Raw genomic sequence first — 19,028 nt, forward strand, 5'->3', positions numbered from 1 at the left:
AATCATGCTTTTATTGTATTACTACAAACGTTATTGTAGTTTCTCCATCTGGTTTTACTGTGGGGGAACCAAAGATTTCTAGTTGTTTCTGTAAGAATTCGCAAGCTCAGGAATCTATCAAAAATCAGGCTGTGTCTAATCAGAGACATCAAACATGGAGATACACAAACCGGCCATTCCCCCATGGGTTGGAATGGCCCAAAGAAGGCTTTGATGTGTTAGCTGTACAGGAATGAAAGTATTGACAGGACAAACAGTTACACTGATAAAATTGTGTGTATCATCACACCTGTGAGAGAGTGAGAATGCTACACAACTACTACACAAGAAGACAAGAACAAGAACCTCTTTGTAGCTGGAGAGTGTTGGTGCTGGGGCCTGTTAGAAGAGAGAAACAGCCACAACTGAAGATCACCATGTAATTAAACGATTAATTTGGTAATGGTCATATACACATTGGAGTGCAAGTTTAACAGCACACTAAGGAATATGATTCAATTAGAGAGAGGGATCCTCTCTCTAATGGGGAGAAATCAAGTTCCAAGGAGAACGTATACAAATTCCTTTTCAAATGACTGGTAATTATATAAACAAGGTTTATATAGTTTGTATATAATAGATATAATAATATATAGTTACGATTAATATATTCGAGACAATGACACAACTTGGGTAAAATAGAGGGTACATGAGGATAATTTAATCTGTTGCAGATATAATCCCTAAATATTATTAATATTGTGTTTTCTCTACAGCCTTTAACTGAACAATTGCGCAATAAATGGTCAAACTCCGGTGTGGGTAACAGATTGACTCGGCTGCCAGATCGACTCAGGGTCCTAGATGCGCAATAATGACGCACTTCCTGTAAACGCTGTCTTTTAACCCATCAATATAGGTTTAATCAATATAGGATTAGTTTTGTAGGTGATAAATACTTTAACAGGTGATAATTACCCCCATCAGCTGGCCTACGTCAGAGTTGCGTTGAATTTTTTATTTATTTGTTTATTTGTATTCTTTTTGTAGCTTTAAATACAGCCCCTTGGTAAATTAAATTACTAACTGTACATTAAAAAGTATTTCTGCTCACTTTATTTAGGTTGAATCTCCTCGTGACTGAATGTTTGTTTACAGCACGCAGGCTGTATGTGCGCAGGCTTGATGCGCTCCACTTTTTCCGGGTAGAGACAGCGCCTTAAATATATTTACTACCGCGTTTCTACAGCTCGATGCAGTTTCGCAATGAATCCGTCTTTACGGAGATATTCCTGAACCGCATAAACCTGTTTCAACCTATGAGGGTAACATTTGTGTTTATTTGTCGAGGACCAAAAAAACGTTTTGCATTCCAAACAAAAAGAATGATTCTGAGACCATCAACAAGGTTGAAAGCTGGGTGGATGGGGTTGTCTCGCTGAACTTAAAGAGCCAGCGTATGGAGAAGCATTACTGAAATCCAAAATGAGCTTTTAAGGTCCTACCAGAGCAATTTCCTTTGTGCAATCCTGTTTTAGCTGAGATCAAAACGTTTTGCATTCAATTTATTTATCAAACTAATATAATTGTGTAGCGGACTGGACCTACGTCCGCTTGGTAGGGGTAAATCACTCTTCCCTGAATGGCTGGAAGTTAGAGGATCTAGGTCCCTAACCCCCAGACCTATTAGTCTCGTGTCTGCTCTACCTGCTCAGTTGAAATACAATAGCTTAGGCTTTAGGATTTTAACCTGTCACGCTGAAGACCTAAAGGACGGAATATCAGAAGGTATCGGTGTGTCTTACCCTGTATTCCCCCTAACCACTATACTTTATGGACAGAGGATGAGACGCCCCTACTTCAGAGAAAATGGAAAAATAAAAGCAATAGTGTAACAGTTGAAAAACGAGTGGTTATTTATTATACTAAGTACTAGTCTTCTGATATTAGATAAAATAGGAAAGTAATAAAATAAAATGAAATAAAATAATATATGTATAAATCAAATGTATGTAACCACCATATAACGTCAAAATCTTATATCAACAACATCCACTTCACCAGAGTGGCTCAATACCACTTTCAATCAACACTATCAGCAGGTACCTCTAATACCATACACTGCAGATGAACCTCACATGTAAATAGCAACAGCATTAATACAATTCACACAATAGTAACATATAATAATAACTTCAGAAACGTTTTTGTACAATACACATAACCACACTCAATGTCCACTCTTAGTTCAATGTTCCTTTTGGTTCGGATTGTCCACGTCACGTATGTGCCGACCGTTCACCAATTGAACATGTCCATCGAGAGCGCGTCGCTGTCCGTGGAGAATGGTAGAGTCCTGGGTGGCAGGATGGCCTATTTACTCACCGAACGCACCGTGTATCAATGGCTTCGGAGAGGGAGGTGGAGGGAGAGAGCAGGTGAGATGAGCCAGATACGTCCCGGGCTGCAGTGAACTGGTTGGCTCTTCGTTCTCTGGCGTCAAGGCTTCCAACGTTGGCGACGGGCTAGTAATATAGCTGAATAAACAAACTGCACTACCTAGCAAGGACGGTCGCCTCGCACTATGCGAACTATACTGGTTAACACCGGATAAATCTTCAGCACTGATTGCGTGGAGTCTTCCACTCGCCACTCAAGCCGTAAAGGTTCCGTAGCTCAGATTAAAACATGTCGCACACGCAATAACTAAGAGCTAAACTGTTCTATAACTGATCTATTATCTCGAAATCTCCGTCCGCCATGGCACCGCGCCCAACCGCCGTCTTCCTCTCCGTGTTTCCCGCCGACCTCCTCTTGTCCCGCCCTCTCCTCTCCTCCCATTCGCCAGGGCACCTGCATGCAAGTCATTGATTGGCCGAGCCTATGGCCAAGTTCAGTGGTGCGATTGGGTGAGGCTATTTCGAGGGAAAGGTTATCGTAGGGGCTACATATCAAGAAATATATGCACACTCTAGGTGTACACCTACAATTGCTTTAAAAATTCAAACAAATTAATTTGAACCCTGAAACACCTTCCATTTTCTCCCCTTTGTCCATACTAGTCAGACTGTCTAATGGTTTGCTCTTGGTGCAATTTGTTTTTCGTTTGGGCCAGCCTATGAGGGTAACATGTTTATTTGTCGAGGACCAAAAAAATGTTTTGTATTCCAAGCAAAAATAATGATTCTGAGACCATCAACAAGGTTGAAAAACGAAAATGTTCTGCAAACAAATACTATTGAAAAATATTAGGACTCTTACAACTTTTCAGCCTTGTTGTTGGTCTCAGAATCATTATCTTGGTTTGTAATGCAAAACGTTTTGCTCTCGAGAAAATGGAAGGTGTTTTTTATTCATACATTTTACTGAATTTTACTATTTTTGTTTGAAATATTAATATTCTGGATTGGAATGCATAACGGTTTGATCTCAATGTATACAACACTTCTTTGAAACCAAAAATGGTAAAACCTCAAAAGCAAATTATGCTTTCAAAATAATTTGTTTCCTTTGCAATGCAAAACCTTTTGCACTCAACATAAAGACACAAATCGACTTCCATACCAGAGCACCGATGTTATTTTTTGTTGCTTTAAACTTGGTAATGCCTGATATGATCGTCAACATAGTAATCTATGCCATTTTATCAGTTACTAAAATAAGTTTCCGAACAGAAAGTGACAGAGCATGATCCGTGTAGCGGTAAATGTTCAGCTCCCAGCTGAAAGGTTCTGGGTTCACAACGTAGATTTACCTGTCGGCCAACTTGAGCAAGATGCCTAACCCCTACCTTGTCATTAAGGATGACCTTTATTTGAAATCACTGAAGTCCCTTTGGATAATATGTAACATGTCCGCATTCAAATATTTAAAAACAATTGTTTTTTATTTGGTTGAGTTGTGTTCTTACATAATCCAAACGGTTTCCAGCAATGTTTATCCCAGAGAAGTACGTGGTTTATATAACGGTTTAAGGCCCGTTCATCGTCCTGGTGATAACGAGACGGCTCGCCAGTGATGACGCTCACGCTTAGGTGTTCCCTACAGCGACCGTTTTTGTGCACTGCGTTGGGAATCTAAAAGTTCTTCCCAGCAGGGGTTTTTATCTGATAAAAACCAGTAAGAACTAAACAGAAGTTTGCATGCCTTTGTCTCCTTGATGCCTATCACCTACTATCCTTTTGCTTTTATTTATGACAAGCAAATACGGTATTGCAACTGTGTGGAAGGCAACCATTTCCCTTATCTAGAGCTGGTTTACTAGTACACCATGTTTAAAACTGAGCAAAGTCGATGCCAACAGACAGTAACAACGTCAATCAATAGCAAAGTATGTGATATGATGGTTGATTCTTTTATATTGAGGAAAACGTTCATATTCCGCCATGTTCATGCGCGTCACTAGTAAACCATACATCACCAACTGGGCTACTCTGTTATTAAAATCTGGCACCAGTTGCCGAACGGAAGTGGAATCAGAAGAGCGTCATGAGGTGTCGTCCACGAGAACTTTCCGAAGTCGCGAAAATGTTTCCCCCAGAATTTCCAGCGATGTGAACGCACCATAAGATCAATTACATTTGGTAGCACGACAATCCGGTAGAGACCTTATTTATTATTGTGCGGCAAGTAGCGTGTCGAGGTGTCCCTGGGCAAGGCACCTCACCCTAACTGCTCCCAACAAGCTAGCTGTCGCCTTGCGTGGTTGTCACCGCCGTCGGTCAGTGAATGTTTGCATAAGTGTGAATGTTTGGCAATATTGTAATGCTTTGAGTGGCCACTGGTTAGAAAAGCGCTATATAAATCCAGTCCATTTACCATATGCTATTTCAATTACGAGCTAGCTTACTACGTGTGCTTCTTTGACAAGTGGCTCATGCCAGCCACCAAGCTAATGCAGTGTTCACACACATTAACTTACTTGGGCGGGTTATTTAACTTTTGTATCCGTTTGTGATAACGACGCCATCTATCACTATAGTGTTTCCCATCAGAGCTCGGCAAAACACCAGAAATTTCTCTTATCTTTCTCTCTCCAACACACTGACAATGGACCGTCTGGGAATAGCCAGTCCTCTCTGTGACACTCTGGATATAAACACTAACGGGATGAAGGATTGTTGTTGGCTATTCCCTGCAGGGACAGCTTGTGGGATACACTTCTAAGCATTGATTTAAATCCAATGGGAACATTTTGAAACCTTAGACATTTCTGGTTAAATTGCATAGTTAGTTAGGGTATTGTTTAGGTAAGATATGGTTTTATTATAGGAGTGGAGGGCTTCTGCCCTGCCGCCTCCTGGGCAGGTACACACACCGCTGGACAGACGGGACTCTTATCACATCTTTACCGCATCACTGTAATTCAGAGCTGGAATATCTGTTGAATATTCAGTATCCAATATCCATTTCTTCAACAAAATAATTACTTTCTACCACTCGTCAGCGACCAGTGACCTACAAGTAGAATCGAACGACGTGGGAAATATTGTAACGTGTAAGTTACAACAACTTTCAATATGCTGATAAAGTAATGTTTTGTATTGATTTGACCTTGAATAACAGGGCTTGGCTACCCCATGATGGAATTTCCCAAATTACATTATCTAGAGTTGTTTGGATAGTCGACTCATCTAATGCTAACTTACAAAGTTGAGGTAATGTTACATGCTGCAATTTCATTGGAATGCAATGACATAACGTGACTAAACGTTGCGTAAATTAAACTTGAATACATGAACATGAACAAGATTTCTGCCTGAGTAACGTCAGATCAATTTTCACGGGAAATGGTGGTGAAAACGACTCCCATGATCCCATGCTACTTCCAGACCTCATCAAACTACGTCTGATGTTATTATTTTGATTCAGCATAATTTACATATAAAACGCTACCTAAATAGTAAATAATAGTGGGACCGAACCTTACAAAAATGAAAGGAGCGTATTGGGTAGGAACAAGACTTGTAAGTAAGAAAATTTTAGTTATTATATAAGTTATATAAGTTATTTACAGATTGCATGAGCAGAAATCATACAGGGTGCACATGGAAAGCAACAGTTATGGCCTTGATACATCAAGAGTGAGAACAAATAAACCACAAGAGGGCAGTTCTATTGAAGTAGCCTGTTGATGTCCTCTCTAGTGATCAGGTTTGTTAAGATGCAGTTAGGTGGGGTTTGGGTTGTTCGTGTATTCAAGTTGATGAGTACTATTGGGAAAGTGGAATGAAATTTGATGATGTCTTCAACAGTGTCGAACATCTGAAAGGAAAAAATTCCATCTTAGGGTTAGGGTTGGATTTTAGTGTTGTTCCATTAGCACAAATAATAGTTAGGTTTTAGGGTTTGGCTTTGGTCTCAGGGTTTGGGAAGGGGTTTTGGGGTTAGAATGTGAGAAAGGACCAGGGCCCCTGGAGTCCAGCTTCCAGTAAAACCAAGAAGGACCTTGTATGGGGGATAATCGCAGGGCAGAGCCACCAGTATCGGGCGTAACTGAGCTGGCAGCCCACAGTCCCATGACGGGCCCCCAATTCGACAACATTCACACTTTTAAACTATAACCATAATCTGAGACATGACTTAAAGAATTATGATTAGGGTTAGTAGTGTTAGTGTCAGAAATAAGGTTAGGGCTAGAAATAGGGTTACTGTCAGTAATAAGTTAGGGGTTAGTAATAGGGTTAGGGATAGTAATAATGTTGGAGTTATTAACATTAGTTTTCATAATAAGGTTAGGGTTGGTAATAAGGTAAGGGTTAGTAAGAAGGTTAGTGTTATTAATAAGGTTAGGGCTAGTAATATGGTTTATATAACATATTTATATATTTTCACTATTACTCACGTCGTTTTCCCTTTTTCCTGTTCCCAGGGCATACTGGTTTTTGTGTTCAATAAACCGTATTTTGATGTTGTAGACTTTCTTCTCATGGTACACAGCCAGGACAAATGGTGCACTGTGGGTGCCCTTGGAGCAGTCCCTCACCAGAAACGCCCCGTCCTAACACAGTTAATGTTCATGAATACCAAGCATTTTGAAGTGGAACAGATCTATGGCCTGATGTGTTTAACTTAATGGGTTTAACTGATATAAGACCTTGTTTACGAGGTGGAGGGCATGCTCTGCATCGGCTCTGTCACAAGCACCGGAATACCATTCATCTCCGTGAAGGAGCTGTGAAAACAGGGAAATAATACATAGGTTATGAGGAGGGATAACCATATGCTATTACTTTATTATTTAAAAAATACTGATTATAATACTGAAAATAAGGCCAGGCCCTGACATTTTGGTATTGGTCTGGGGGTGTCGACGATACCCCGAGAAAGGTATGAGGTGATAGTAGAACACTGAACACATGTTAAGCTAGCTATAGGGGCTTAGATTTATGCTTAAACAGGCTTAAAAATGTTATGTGTATATATATATATATATATATATTATTTTTTAATATATATATATATGCTTTTTCTCAAAATACATATTTTGTTATCATTTTAATATTTTCATTTTTGTATTTGAAGCAGCTTGATTTTAAGCAGCTTCACAGAAACAAAATCCCCAAATAATGCTACTATTAAATACATATATATATATTTTGATACATATTAATTGGCAAATTCACATTTTTACAAGAAATTGTATAATTTTATGATACTTAAAATGAGGATGCTTTAAATTAAAATATTTTTTTATTTATAATTGAAGCAACATTTTAAGCTGATTACATTTTGGGAAATGTAACCAAAGTTAGCAAATTTACAATCATAATAAGTGCATTTTCTTCATGATAATCGGGTAATTACTGTCCAGAGATATCACCAAAAAAATGTATGTAAATTCTGCGAAGGCTGTTTGCTCAACTACTTACCCCTCTTGGTGCATTTGATGATCTGAAATAGAAAACAACCAGTCACAACAACGACCGACCAGCAGATGGCAGACTTGGTGCAGCTACAAACAGGTGGTATTTGGAGAACTGTAAAGCCATGTTATCTGTCCTGAACTGAATAATGCGGGGAAGTAATATATGAAGTCAACCAAGAGATTAAGGACGGAAACTTCACTGTCGCCTGGAGGCTCTGTGTAGATTCAGCGCAGAGATGTGGTGAACCAGGTCCTTGGGTAGCATGGATCCAGAGGACCTGGATAAGAAGAACCGGACCATAGCCTAAGCCTTATTCTGGTCCAAACCGGTTGGCAGAACATGGTGGAAACTCTTGTAAAGTAGACCGACAGGATTACCTTTGTGGAACCTCTATGAGCTAAAGGAGAGAAGAGTGGAGAGGAAACACTTGCTTTACTTGGAACATGCAACCCACATTATATACATTCACGATGCCTCACCCACACAGACATCACACACATGAACACACACACGTGCAAACACATGCACACACACCCATGCACACAAACACACACATGTGCACGCACATAAGCAAACCTCTAGGCATATATCTTTTGCAAAAGACAGTAGGGGTCCTTGCACTTAAAAGAGTACTTAGCATTGTGTAGCATCTTATCCTAGCTATCTTTGTTTTATACGTTTAATGGTTCAACCTAACAAATGTTAGCGCTTGGAAATTGGTTCTATGAACATCCTGACTGTACCGACAGCGATATACTGTTTCTCTTTCTTCTGACAAATGTACTTATTAGTAAGTCGCTTTGGATAAAAGCGTCTGCTAAACGCCCTAAATGTTAATGTAAATATTGATATCACATGTTGTATGTTTACCTGCTCCTTTTGCTCCTTAGGCAGCGTGTGCTTGACTGTAAAACAAACACAAGTTCAACGTTTGGACTAAAAAGAGATAGCAGTCTGTCAAGAGAACACATTGGCACACAACATACCCGATGAGTGCAACATAAATGAATATCTACCTTCCTCCAAATGAACCAACGAGGCGTCCCTCCTGCCTGGCTTTAGGTCTCTGTTTACAGCCGGGGCTGCGTGGGGATTCAGCAGAGGGTTAAACACAACTCCACGGGACGATTGCATAATCCTCGCGTTCAACTCCTCTAATATCTGCAGACCACGCACTATGTGAAGGAGAAGACGCAAACGTTGATCATGCTTGGGACTCTTGGTCACTGGGGAAACGCTTCCAGGGGTTCCAAGGATGATGAATGAATGAGTGTCTTCATGGCTACCAATGTTCCTAGTGGAGTATAAGCTTGGCTGAAGTGTGGAGGTATCAGGGTTGGTTTGGAGTTCCCTGCGTTGATATTGAGGGGGTCTGCTAGTTTAAATATTTCTTTCAAAACGTTGAAAGACCCCATCCAAAGGAGGTCGGATGACAATTTTTCAGTTGGGGCGGGACAATATTTCAATTGCTAAGGTATAGGTTAATTGACAGCAAGCTTGCTAGTCTTGATAATTGAATCTGTAAAAAACAAAAGACTGTCAATCATTGTATGAATTACAGATGACAAAAGAGCAATGTGATCGGACAAACTACCTCAGTTTAACAGCAGGGATGTGTCATGACTATGTAATACAGCCTTATACCAGAAGTCAGCTCAAATAAAGATTTTTGGTGCCAATATATGAAAAATAACTACATTCAATAATTGCATTATTCCTTCTGGTCTAAATCATGGCTTGTTAGTAATTAAACCTTTCATGTTGTGGGAACACGTCATTCACCTAATTCTAAACTGAAATGGACTGCAATACCTTGAGGCTTCAAAGCACTGACAGACTGACCAACCTCCTGGCTGCTGACCGACTGGACTCTGGACTGCTCCTTCATGCTGGCCTACCTGCCTCTCCACCTCCTGGCTGCATCCTGCTTTGTGTCCCTCACACTGTGACCCCGGCAGCGGCCGTCCCCGGGGCCCCGCGGGGAGAGTCTGATCCCCCAGCGTGGGGACGCTCAAGACATGCACTCGCTGCTTGTAGCCAATCATCATCGCTTCCAGCACAGCTGCCGTCTTCTGCACTGTTTTTTTCTGTTGTTGCAATCTTTCCGCTCATTAGCTGGCCTGCTTTCAGTATTCAGTTTGGAAACTTTCTTTAAAACCGAGACAGTATAACTATTCATTCAAGCTCAGTTCATTGAAGGGTTGGTTGAGGATGTGGGCTTTTTAGACTGTTGTCTAAAGGGTTAGATAGGTTTCTTTTGTCTATCTTGTTTTTTGATTTTGCCATTTTCGAGACAGGTTATTGTTGTATACACACAAAGATGAATAAATTGTATTTTAATGATTGATTCAATGTTTATCTTTGTTTCTCTCTACTGTGGTCCTCTCTAGCTCAGACTGTAAGCACGCAGGGTATAATAAAATGTTTAGATTCAAGCCTCCACCAAATTATGTACATGGTGTTATTTACGCGGTGGGATGGATCTAGCGTAGTGCCTCAGGAGGCCGACCCCCAGGCAGCCAGTACTGTGTTCAATCTGTGTGCATCTGTTTGATGCATTTTCGTCTGTTTGACCTTCATGCATACATCAGGGGCTGCAGTAGCTCAGGAGGTAGAGCGATCCCCAGCTCCTCCTAGCTAAGTGTTGAGGTGTCCCTGAGCAAGGCACCTAACCCTAACTGTTCCCGACGAGCTGGCTGTCGCCTTGCATGGTTGACTCCGCCGTTGGTGTGTGAATGTGTGCATAAATGGGTGAATGTCAGGCACTATTGTAAAGCGCTTTGGATAAAAGCGCTAGATAAATGCAGACCATTTACCATTTATCATATCAGCTAAGAGGCTAAAACGCCCTTCTGCCTCTAAATGACACGTATTGTTCACTGTTGCTTTGGATGCAAGCACCTGCTGAAAGACTTGAGGTGAGAGAAGACGTTCCAAGGCGTTCCACTTATTCCTACCGTCATTGTTTCTGACGACGCTTGTAGACCTGGCTGACAGGTGATTCATGCTGTCTGAGTTCCCCTCCCAGCTATCCGTCTCCAGGTATTTTGGCTCCTCCGTGGCTCTGTAGCGCGTCAGCCTCTGCCTGCTCCCCGTGCCTCTGGTTCTGCCCTCCTATGGCGGGCACATTGAAAACCACCAGTCATCTCACAAGTCATGCTGACATCTATCAAAGCCTACAACCAAGTTGGGGTTGGTACAAAGAATAGAAAGTTACAAAATAACACTGCAGAGTGCTACGTAGTCGTGGTCATTTCATTTTTATTGGTGTTCCTGCTGAAAGTTACTGTGAAACTTTTTAAGCACAGTCAGTTAATATACTGATGATTTCATGGAACAACAAAGTTTCAACTCTTCTCTGTTTTGGCACGGCAATGGTTGACAAGCTCCAGTACCGCAGAGTCGCTCACCAGCTTCCGCAAGAGATTCAAGACCCACTTTTTCAGAGTTCACCTGGACTCTGCAGCCTCTCCCTCTACCCCCCACTGCTCCTTATCGTTCCTTTCTCTCCTAAAAACACCCCTCTTCCACACTTCCTGACACCATAAAAGTAGTAAAATAGTAGCTATCTTTGTAGTATACGGGAAATGGGTTAACTAAGCAATTGTAAGTGCTTGGCACTTATTTATATTAACATCCTTACTGTACCGACAGCGATATATATTGTAGTTTCTCTTTCTTCTCACAAATGTAATTATTATAATGTCGCTTTGGATAAAAGCGTCTGCTAAATGCCCTAAAGGTAAATCATGTAGAAATCTGAACAAAACCCCCAAAAAATTCAAAGACCAACAAATCAAGTCATATCTCGATATTTACGTACAACCCTTAATCACAATAGTGCTATAAGATCTGACCAGACCTCCAAGCACTGAATTCGGCTCTCTCCTTCACGCAAATTTCAGTTTCACGGTTGGTTATTTTTTGTACACAGTTTCAAAATGAACAGCAGAGAACATTGATTAGTGAGCTAGGCCAGTAGCTAGCAGAGCATGCTCTGCGTTTATATGCATGCTCTCAAACTTTGTTAAAACGACCGCCATCAGCAATTGGTGCGTGGCATTGTGTCCACCCAACCATGCCGTCGTTGTTTCTGCAACTCACCGAATGTAGTCGCTCATCTGTCATACTTCTGTATCAAACTGAACGGTGTTATTTACCCATGTTTCCTATGCTCCCACCCCAATACCTGCCAAGACGCTAATCAATCGTACAATAGCTCTATAGCTATATTTGATTATATAGAAATTGTAACCAAAGGTCCAGTGCTCTACCATTGAGAAACAACAGTTGTCGATTTGATTTGACATGCTGTGCATCAAATTACCTTCTATGCCTAGTTATCCATCCTCCGTGAAAACATACACATACAGACTTTCTCTTCTGAAACGACCTGACCCAAGCTGAGACCCTGTTTAAAGAGGTCTTGTCTACCATTTCTTCACTGCACGATCCTTTTGTGTTCTTCACAGGTAATTATGCAGCAAAGGAGAGGAGAGTCCCCCAAAACGTTTATTCCCCCACAAGAAATACAGTTAAATCGGTCTTGCATCGGTGCCTATTACAGGAAAGCTTTTTGTGACACACACGCACAGGCGCGCGCGCACACACACACGCATGCACACGCAGACACGACAGCACGCAGCATGTGCTTGGTTCTGTTTGTGAATATGAACGCTATAACTCACCATGATCACAGCGGAGACCTGGATGGTCATATCACCGCCACCTGCATCTGCCAGGGAGGTTCAAACAGAGAGAAGGAACATGGTTTGTCGACTATTCGGCACTCGGCTCAAGACTCAAAGAAGCATGGATTGGAGCAGTCAACTATTTCATTTACTTTGTTTATTTCTCCCTAAATTGTTGTTATCGTACCTTATTTTCTAAGTTGCCTCTGGAATTTAGTGCAACCAGTGCTGAATTCAACCCGCATAAGTAGAGTACAGTAGAGTAGAGCTAACTAAATAACACCTAATCATAATATATTTATTTTTCCTTCCTACCTTAGATATCTATTACTGCTAAAAATACATTATACATTTGTGCTATATTTATTGTTCATATTTATTTTGTTCAACAACCTATGTTAAACTAGGATGGGCTCATTGAGATTACAATTCTCTTTTGCAAGAGCGACTTTGCTGAGGCAGGAGCATAAAAATGTCGAACAGGGTTACAGCATATAACAGACGCTGGAAAATAGGAAAATAGTTTAGATTGTTGAGAACTAGGGGTCAAAACTTTTAAAAACAAGAGCGAGAGAGAGAAGGGCCTCTTACCTCTTTAAGTTGCATGTATCTAAGATCCCCTTATTAATATCAAACTGTACAGTGGAACAAAGTACTGTGTAAAAAGTAGAACAGACTCTGATACGTCACCACTTGTGGTGTCTATAGCTTTCATTTATCACCTAGTGTGTTGTTACTGTTGAAACCCAGCATTGCTTCCTGTGAGTTGGTGTTTAGAGGCATTGACGACACAACCCTGAATTGTTCTTCTTTTTTTTTTTGGAGGGCGGACAAATATAAATGTTGATATCTGGGGTTGGATTTTAGGTTTTATTTACAAGTCGTAAGGATATCCTCTGTTTTATGTACCTCAAAACCATAATATCCTTATATTACCTAGTAAGGCATAAGAGACTTTTTTCAGTGTCAACCCTGCATATTTCATTTTTTTTCCTGATCAGCAAAGATTGATTTACAGATTGTCTCCCATTACACCCTGCATCAAAACTCATATTCTGTGTACAGTAAATCAGGTTCAATCCAGTTTGACAACACGACCCGTTGTGTTGCTCCTAAGTTTATCCATGACTTTGTGACATTGCCACCTTCTCTCTCTGCTGTGTAAAGAGCATTGAGACCTTTACTGTTTTCATAAGATCCCATCCCCATATGGAGACATTTATATTTCACCCCCGGTTTCTATTTATGACAGATTATTACATTCAAGGGTAAACTTTAAATGAAATTGATTGAAACCTTCATGGCATACACACGCACGTGCGCACGCACGCATGCACGCACACACACACACACACACACACCCACACACATACACATATGAACACTTTGACTTTGTGAAAGGTCAACAATGAATTCTGTCTGTCCTGGGTATCTGTAGTTGTTGCCACCTAACCAACCTTTTGTAAAAATCATTGCCTCGATAATATCGAGGCAATGTTTTTTAGATAGTCGAAACAACTATATCAAGGCGATATAGTTGTTTAGACTATCTATCCATCTAAATATAAAGAAAGATGAAAAAAACAAAAGAAGATTGATTGACATTAATATTGTCATTAATACTGATGATATGATAATTGCTGTGCTGGAGTATGTTATCATGAGCATTCCACACAGGGAAGTGATGAATGAGGTGATTAAAGTGTGAGGGTTTCGTGTCTGAGAACATAAGGTGCAAAGCAGTTACTCAATGGGCAGATGAGTGAAAGAGCAGAGCTGCTCACACCCCTGTAGCACCATGCAAAGGAAACATGTGGTTTGGTATGGGAGACCAGATACAGAATCAGATGGGTGACTCAAACTGAAGTACAAAACCCATTTGGGGAAAACCTTGGTTTTAATTTTTTGCTTTATAAACATCAGAAAACAAAGTTTGATGTCAATGCAAGGCAGTTTTTGCATTTCAAATATATAATTATATTATATATATATTATAACACACAGACACACACACACACACACACACGCTACTACTCTTGAAGGCAGGCATCCGCTTCCTGTGTTCTGCAGAAGCAGAGCCCCACAAGGTCAGTTGCTCTCCTGTGGTTTCCTCTGCAACGCTATAGCCTGACTTCCTGTGGAAGATTAGCATCTTAGCCTCTCAGATTCTCACAGATATTTATCTCTGAGCCGCGATCAACGCCAATTCCCCCCCTCCCGAAAACCTCCACACCTCCCATCATCTACAGCCACCATCGGCCTGTCAATCTGACAGATGATTCCCCCCCCACCCCCCCATTCCTCTGTCCTGGAGCTGTCACCAAGAAATTACAGCCAATGCCTCTATGACATGTGTGTGTGTGTGTGTGTGTGTGTGTGTGTGTGTGGGGGGGGGGGTGTTTGTGTGTGTGTGTGTGTGTGTGTGGGAACATTTTTGTGTGTCTGTGTGTATTCAAACAAGGTAGTGTGTGTGTGGGTTTGTGTGTGTGCGTGTTGGTCTGTGTGAATTAGGTATTGTGTGTGTCTAGTGTATGTGTGTGCGTGTACATGAGTGAGTATTAACGAGGCAGTGTGTGTGTGCATGTGTATGAGAGGAGATAGATAGTGACACAGAGTGGGTATTGGTTTGTAAACTAATTAGTGACTTTTAAAGTCAATCTAATGTTGAAGAATGAGCGCAGACATAAATCAATGAGGTTATTGATTTAAATAGTTGTTACATCCTCTGCCCATACCCAAGTACGGACAAAGAACTTCCATTGCCGGTTCTTCACTGCATCTTGCATCAACGGCAGATTCAAAAGGAAGAAGACACATAGCCTACTGCTGTTAATAACCCACTGCTGTTATTAAAACAATTAAAACAGGATACTAGCCTAGGGGAACATAATTGATTGAATTGCTTTGCCCCATTAACTTGTCAAGGAAATTTCCGTAATTTAACTTGATTCAAAGTAACACAAAGTTTCTGTTCATTCAGTTTCACAATATATTTCTTATACTGTGTGACAAATGACTACTGAGCTACCAAGGTTGAAACAGCCATCTACCCTGCATGCTGTCTTCAACGCCGGACAGTCAGACCCAAAATCATAGTAAAAGGCGACAAAAAAAACGGTACTGCTAGCAACGACATAACACACAGTTGACGCCGGTTGTTTTCCAGCTGTCTACACCTAGCTGAAGGTTATCTGGGCTCCATTTCTCATGACATGTTTGCTTGCATGCAACCCTAGCGGCCTTTTCCCTTTCAGATGAATAATTGTGTCGTGTCCCCAGCTAGATATAGAGGAGCAGGAGGGAGAGGGAGAGAGAGATAGGGGTGAGGAGGAGCAGGACAGATCAGTTGCAATGGAAGCTCTGGGGCGGGGGGGGAGGGGTGCTCTGTCCGATGGGTTATCGCTGATAAGAGTGTGGTCGAGTGGTGTGAATAATTAAAACGAGGGGAGATGCGAGATAGGAATCCGTAGACGCTGGAGTGGGACACTGCTGCTGCAGGAACGGTGGAGGAGGAGGTGGCTACACCAGCAGCGACATCAGTCACTCTCTCTGTCCCCAGGCGTCCTAGGGATCAGTGCGGTCAAGGTCGGGACGTAATGGATGGACCCTGGCGGTGTGTGTGTATCGCTGTCAGCCCAGGACCCCCCGCTGAAGGGAATGTGCTGGACTCCAGCCAGGCAGAATGATTCCGGTTCTGCTGGCGGATTTCAAAGTGTCATGGTTAGGCAACATTATTGCGTTTTGAGTTCTAAAAGCACTTTCTTAATATATTAAGAAGTAAGGCTTGCTTAATAGGCCTAATGAACTCCTCCTTCGGTCATGTCATGTGCAACATGTGAAGGAATAAGATTGGGCGGTTTAGGTGTAGAACTGAGGGGGAATAGAAGCATAATGATTAACCCCAGCATGGTCTCGGTGCGCCTCCGTGTCAAATTGTGCACTGCCTGACAATAACACGATATTCCTCTCTAGCTCTGGCCTGGAGGCAATCTGAGGGATTATCATCTGGATAGTGGCCAGGCAGTTTCTTTTTTATTAACTGCAAGGAAGTGTGTGTGACTGAAAAATACATAAAATAAACTAACTTGACAACTTTCAATATGGCACATTCTTCTGCATCTGCTTACCAGTTACCAATTTTCATAAACTTGAGTGGCAACATTCAACAATTGAAAACTTAGAACTGCAGAGTTACGATACGACACACACAATCACTCATCTCTGTCCCAAACCATTACTGTCATGCATTACTAATCACTCTCATTCGGATCTCCGCCCGTACGCTGTGATGTAGCGGAGCCGTTATGTTCGCTACAGGGCGTCAGCACCACACGTAGGGCTACCTCGATGGCATGGAGCTCCGTATTTGGGTCAACTCACAGCGGGAGAAATCCGTTGATTAGTCCTTATTTATCCCAGTCACTGCTCCTGCTGAGAAGTGGAGTCCCTGGAAGATGTGAGTCAGAGAGAACAGATCTCTGGCTAATGAGCCGTGAGCCGGCATGATGCCGATCGCTGTAGCTCAGAGTTCGGTGGTGTCCTCTCTCTTGGCAAACTTTAGAATTATCAGCCGAGCGCCTGATTGTGATTAAATCGCTAAACACAAATGCCATTATGGTAATGTTCACACAGAAACACAAACAGTTTTAGTGTTTTGTGAGGGCCACATGGTGTGCGACTGCTATTCGCTGCTGAAGCTGAAAGGTGGTGGACATCTCGCTCAATGAACAAAGGGAGAACAGAACAGATGGCTTAAGGGGATGTTGGATTTGAGTTAATAATAATAACTAATTTCTATGCTATTATACTCTGAGTCACAGTTCATTTGAAGGAAACGGGATGGGGTTGTTGTCCTGATATGCAACAGAAGTTTGTGATAGCGGAAACCGCTGAGATGTCCTTGGCAAAATGCCAATGAGCTAGACTAGACTGGGGAGGCGCAACAATGAGTCTGAACTCACTCACATGTTTCATTGAGTTATTTAAAGTGTGTGTGTGTCTGTGTGTGCGAGTGTGTGTGTTGCATAAAGGCATGAACAGTTAAGGAAAGACAAAGTAACAATCAAACGTACCAGGGGGAGAGCACAGATTGAGCAATGGGAAGTGTGAAGAGTAAAAGTGATTTGACAAGCAGCGAGGGTTCACGCCTTTGTGAAACTATACATGTGGTGGAAAGACTGTGAAGGACTATTTTAAACGTATTATTTAAAGAGTCGGATGTTAAGTCTGGATTTTAAGACTGAAAACTAGAGCAACATCATCAACCTATGGCTATCTACAATGAAATGTACTTGTGGGATTTATTTTTAATACGAAAATACTTTAGGTTTGAAACAAAATACAAAGCATACATGTTCAGAGTGCAGAGAGGATGTGATTTTTTGTAGAATGTGAGAGAAAACTGTACAATGTGAAGACTCACCTTGATAGTTGTGTGTTAGTTTGTCATTCAGAAGACGCTATGGTAAATGGTAAATGGAATGCATTAATATAGCGCTTTTCTTACCAGTAGCCACTCAAAGTGCTTTACAATTATTGCCTCAAATTCCCCATGCATACACATATTGAGGGCAGTGTCAGCCATGCAAGGCAACAGCCAACTCGTTCGGGAACAGTTAGGGTCAGGTGTCTTGCTCAGGGACTCCTCAACACTCTGCTCCGAGGAGCCAGGGATTGAACTAGCAACTCTCCCGTTGCCAGTCGACCTCTACCTCCTAAGCCACTGCCCGCCCACTAAGCAACCTCTAGTAAGATGAGACTGTTTACATGTAATAATTGCGCAGGTCGGCAATTATGTGGTTTGCTCAAGGGCGCCTGCCAGGCGTGCGGTCATTTATCTATGCCACTACAATACACTCCCGTAACCCCTGTTACACCAATTACAAGCTATAGCCTTGCAGATAACATAATCATGAATGAATGGTCAAGTCTAATTACTGGGACCCCCTCACCAGAACCATTGAAGCGCCCAGTTCCCTCCTCCGTCCCCACCTTTGATCTGATCCCATGTACCACAAACACAGATGGAGCCAAGTGCCGTATCCCTATGTGTCCACGGGTTGTGGTCTCAGCCCCGGCTGGAGCTGTGATGTAACATCCCCGGTACATCACTTCTGGACAGGACCCAAACCCATTAGGTTGGAGCAGAGCTCACCTCAGCAGCCCAGACCCCCATTCTGTTTAGAGCCCCCACCGCACACACACACACGTGGGACAGTGTGTGTATTTTTGTGTGTGTATGTGTGTGTGTGTGTGTGTGGGTGTGTGTGTTTTTGTCTGTTATTCACACCTTACAGTTCCTTGACGTAAAATTGTGCAGAGAATCCAACTGAACCTGACCAAAAGGTTTAAATTAGCTGTTAACTTCTCCATCTATCTCCCTCACTGCTGCCTCTACCCATACTAATAAAAAAAACGGACTAAACTAAATCATTGAAGAACATGTAAAATAAATACATGAAAGACATTGCATTTGTGAATTACAACAGTG

General features: G+C 41.8%; 1 protein-coding gene across 2 annotated transcripts; it reads right to left on the reverse strand.

The window, feature by feature from the left end:
* Positions 1–1,877: 1,877 nt before the first annotated feature.
* clnk (cytokine dependent hematopoietic cell linker) lies at positions 1,878–13,271 on the reverse strand. Of its 2 annotated transcripts, XM_079744768.1 has the most exons (11): positions 13,130–13,271; positions 12,536–12,582; positions 10,805–10,961; positions 8,864–8,929; positions 8,718–8,752; positions 8,225–8,244; positions 8,047–8,124; positions 7,851–7,872; positions 7,076–7,153; positions 6,824–6,979; positions 1,878–6,243 (listed from the first exon to the last, which is right to left on the reverse strand). In XM_079744768.1, exons 2-11 carry the CDS (start codon positions 12,563–12,565, stop codon positions 6,094–6,096), a joined length of 792 nt encoding a protein of 263 aa, XP_079600894.1. In that variant the 5' UTR covers positions 12,566–12,582; positions 13,130–13,271; the 3' UTR covers positions 1,878–6,093. The 2 variants fall into 2 exon arrangements, with proteins under 2 accessions (XP_079600894.1, XP_079600895.1); XM_079744769.1 differs by lacking the exons at positions 12,536–12,582; positions 13,130–13,271 and adding an exon at positions 12,175–12,318.
* Positions 13,272–19,028: the final 5,757 nt, after the last annotated feature.

Source organism: Pollachius pollachius (assembly GCF_949987615.1).
Source record: "Pollachius pollachius genome assembly, chromosome: 10".
Taxonomy (NCBI): domain Eukaryota; kingdom Metazoa; phylum Chordata; class Actinopteri; order Gadiformes; family Gadidae; genus Pollachius; species Pollachius pollachius.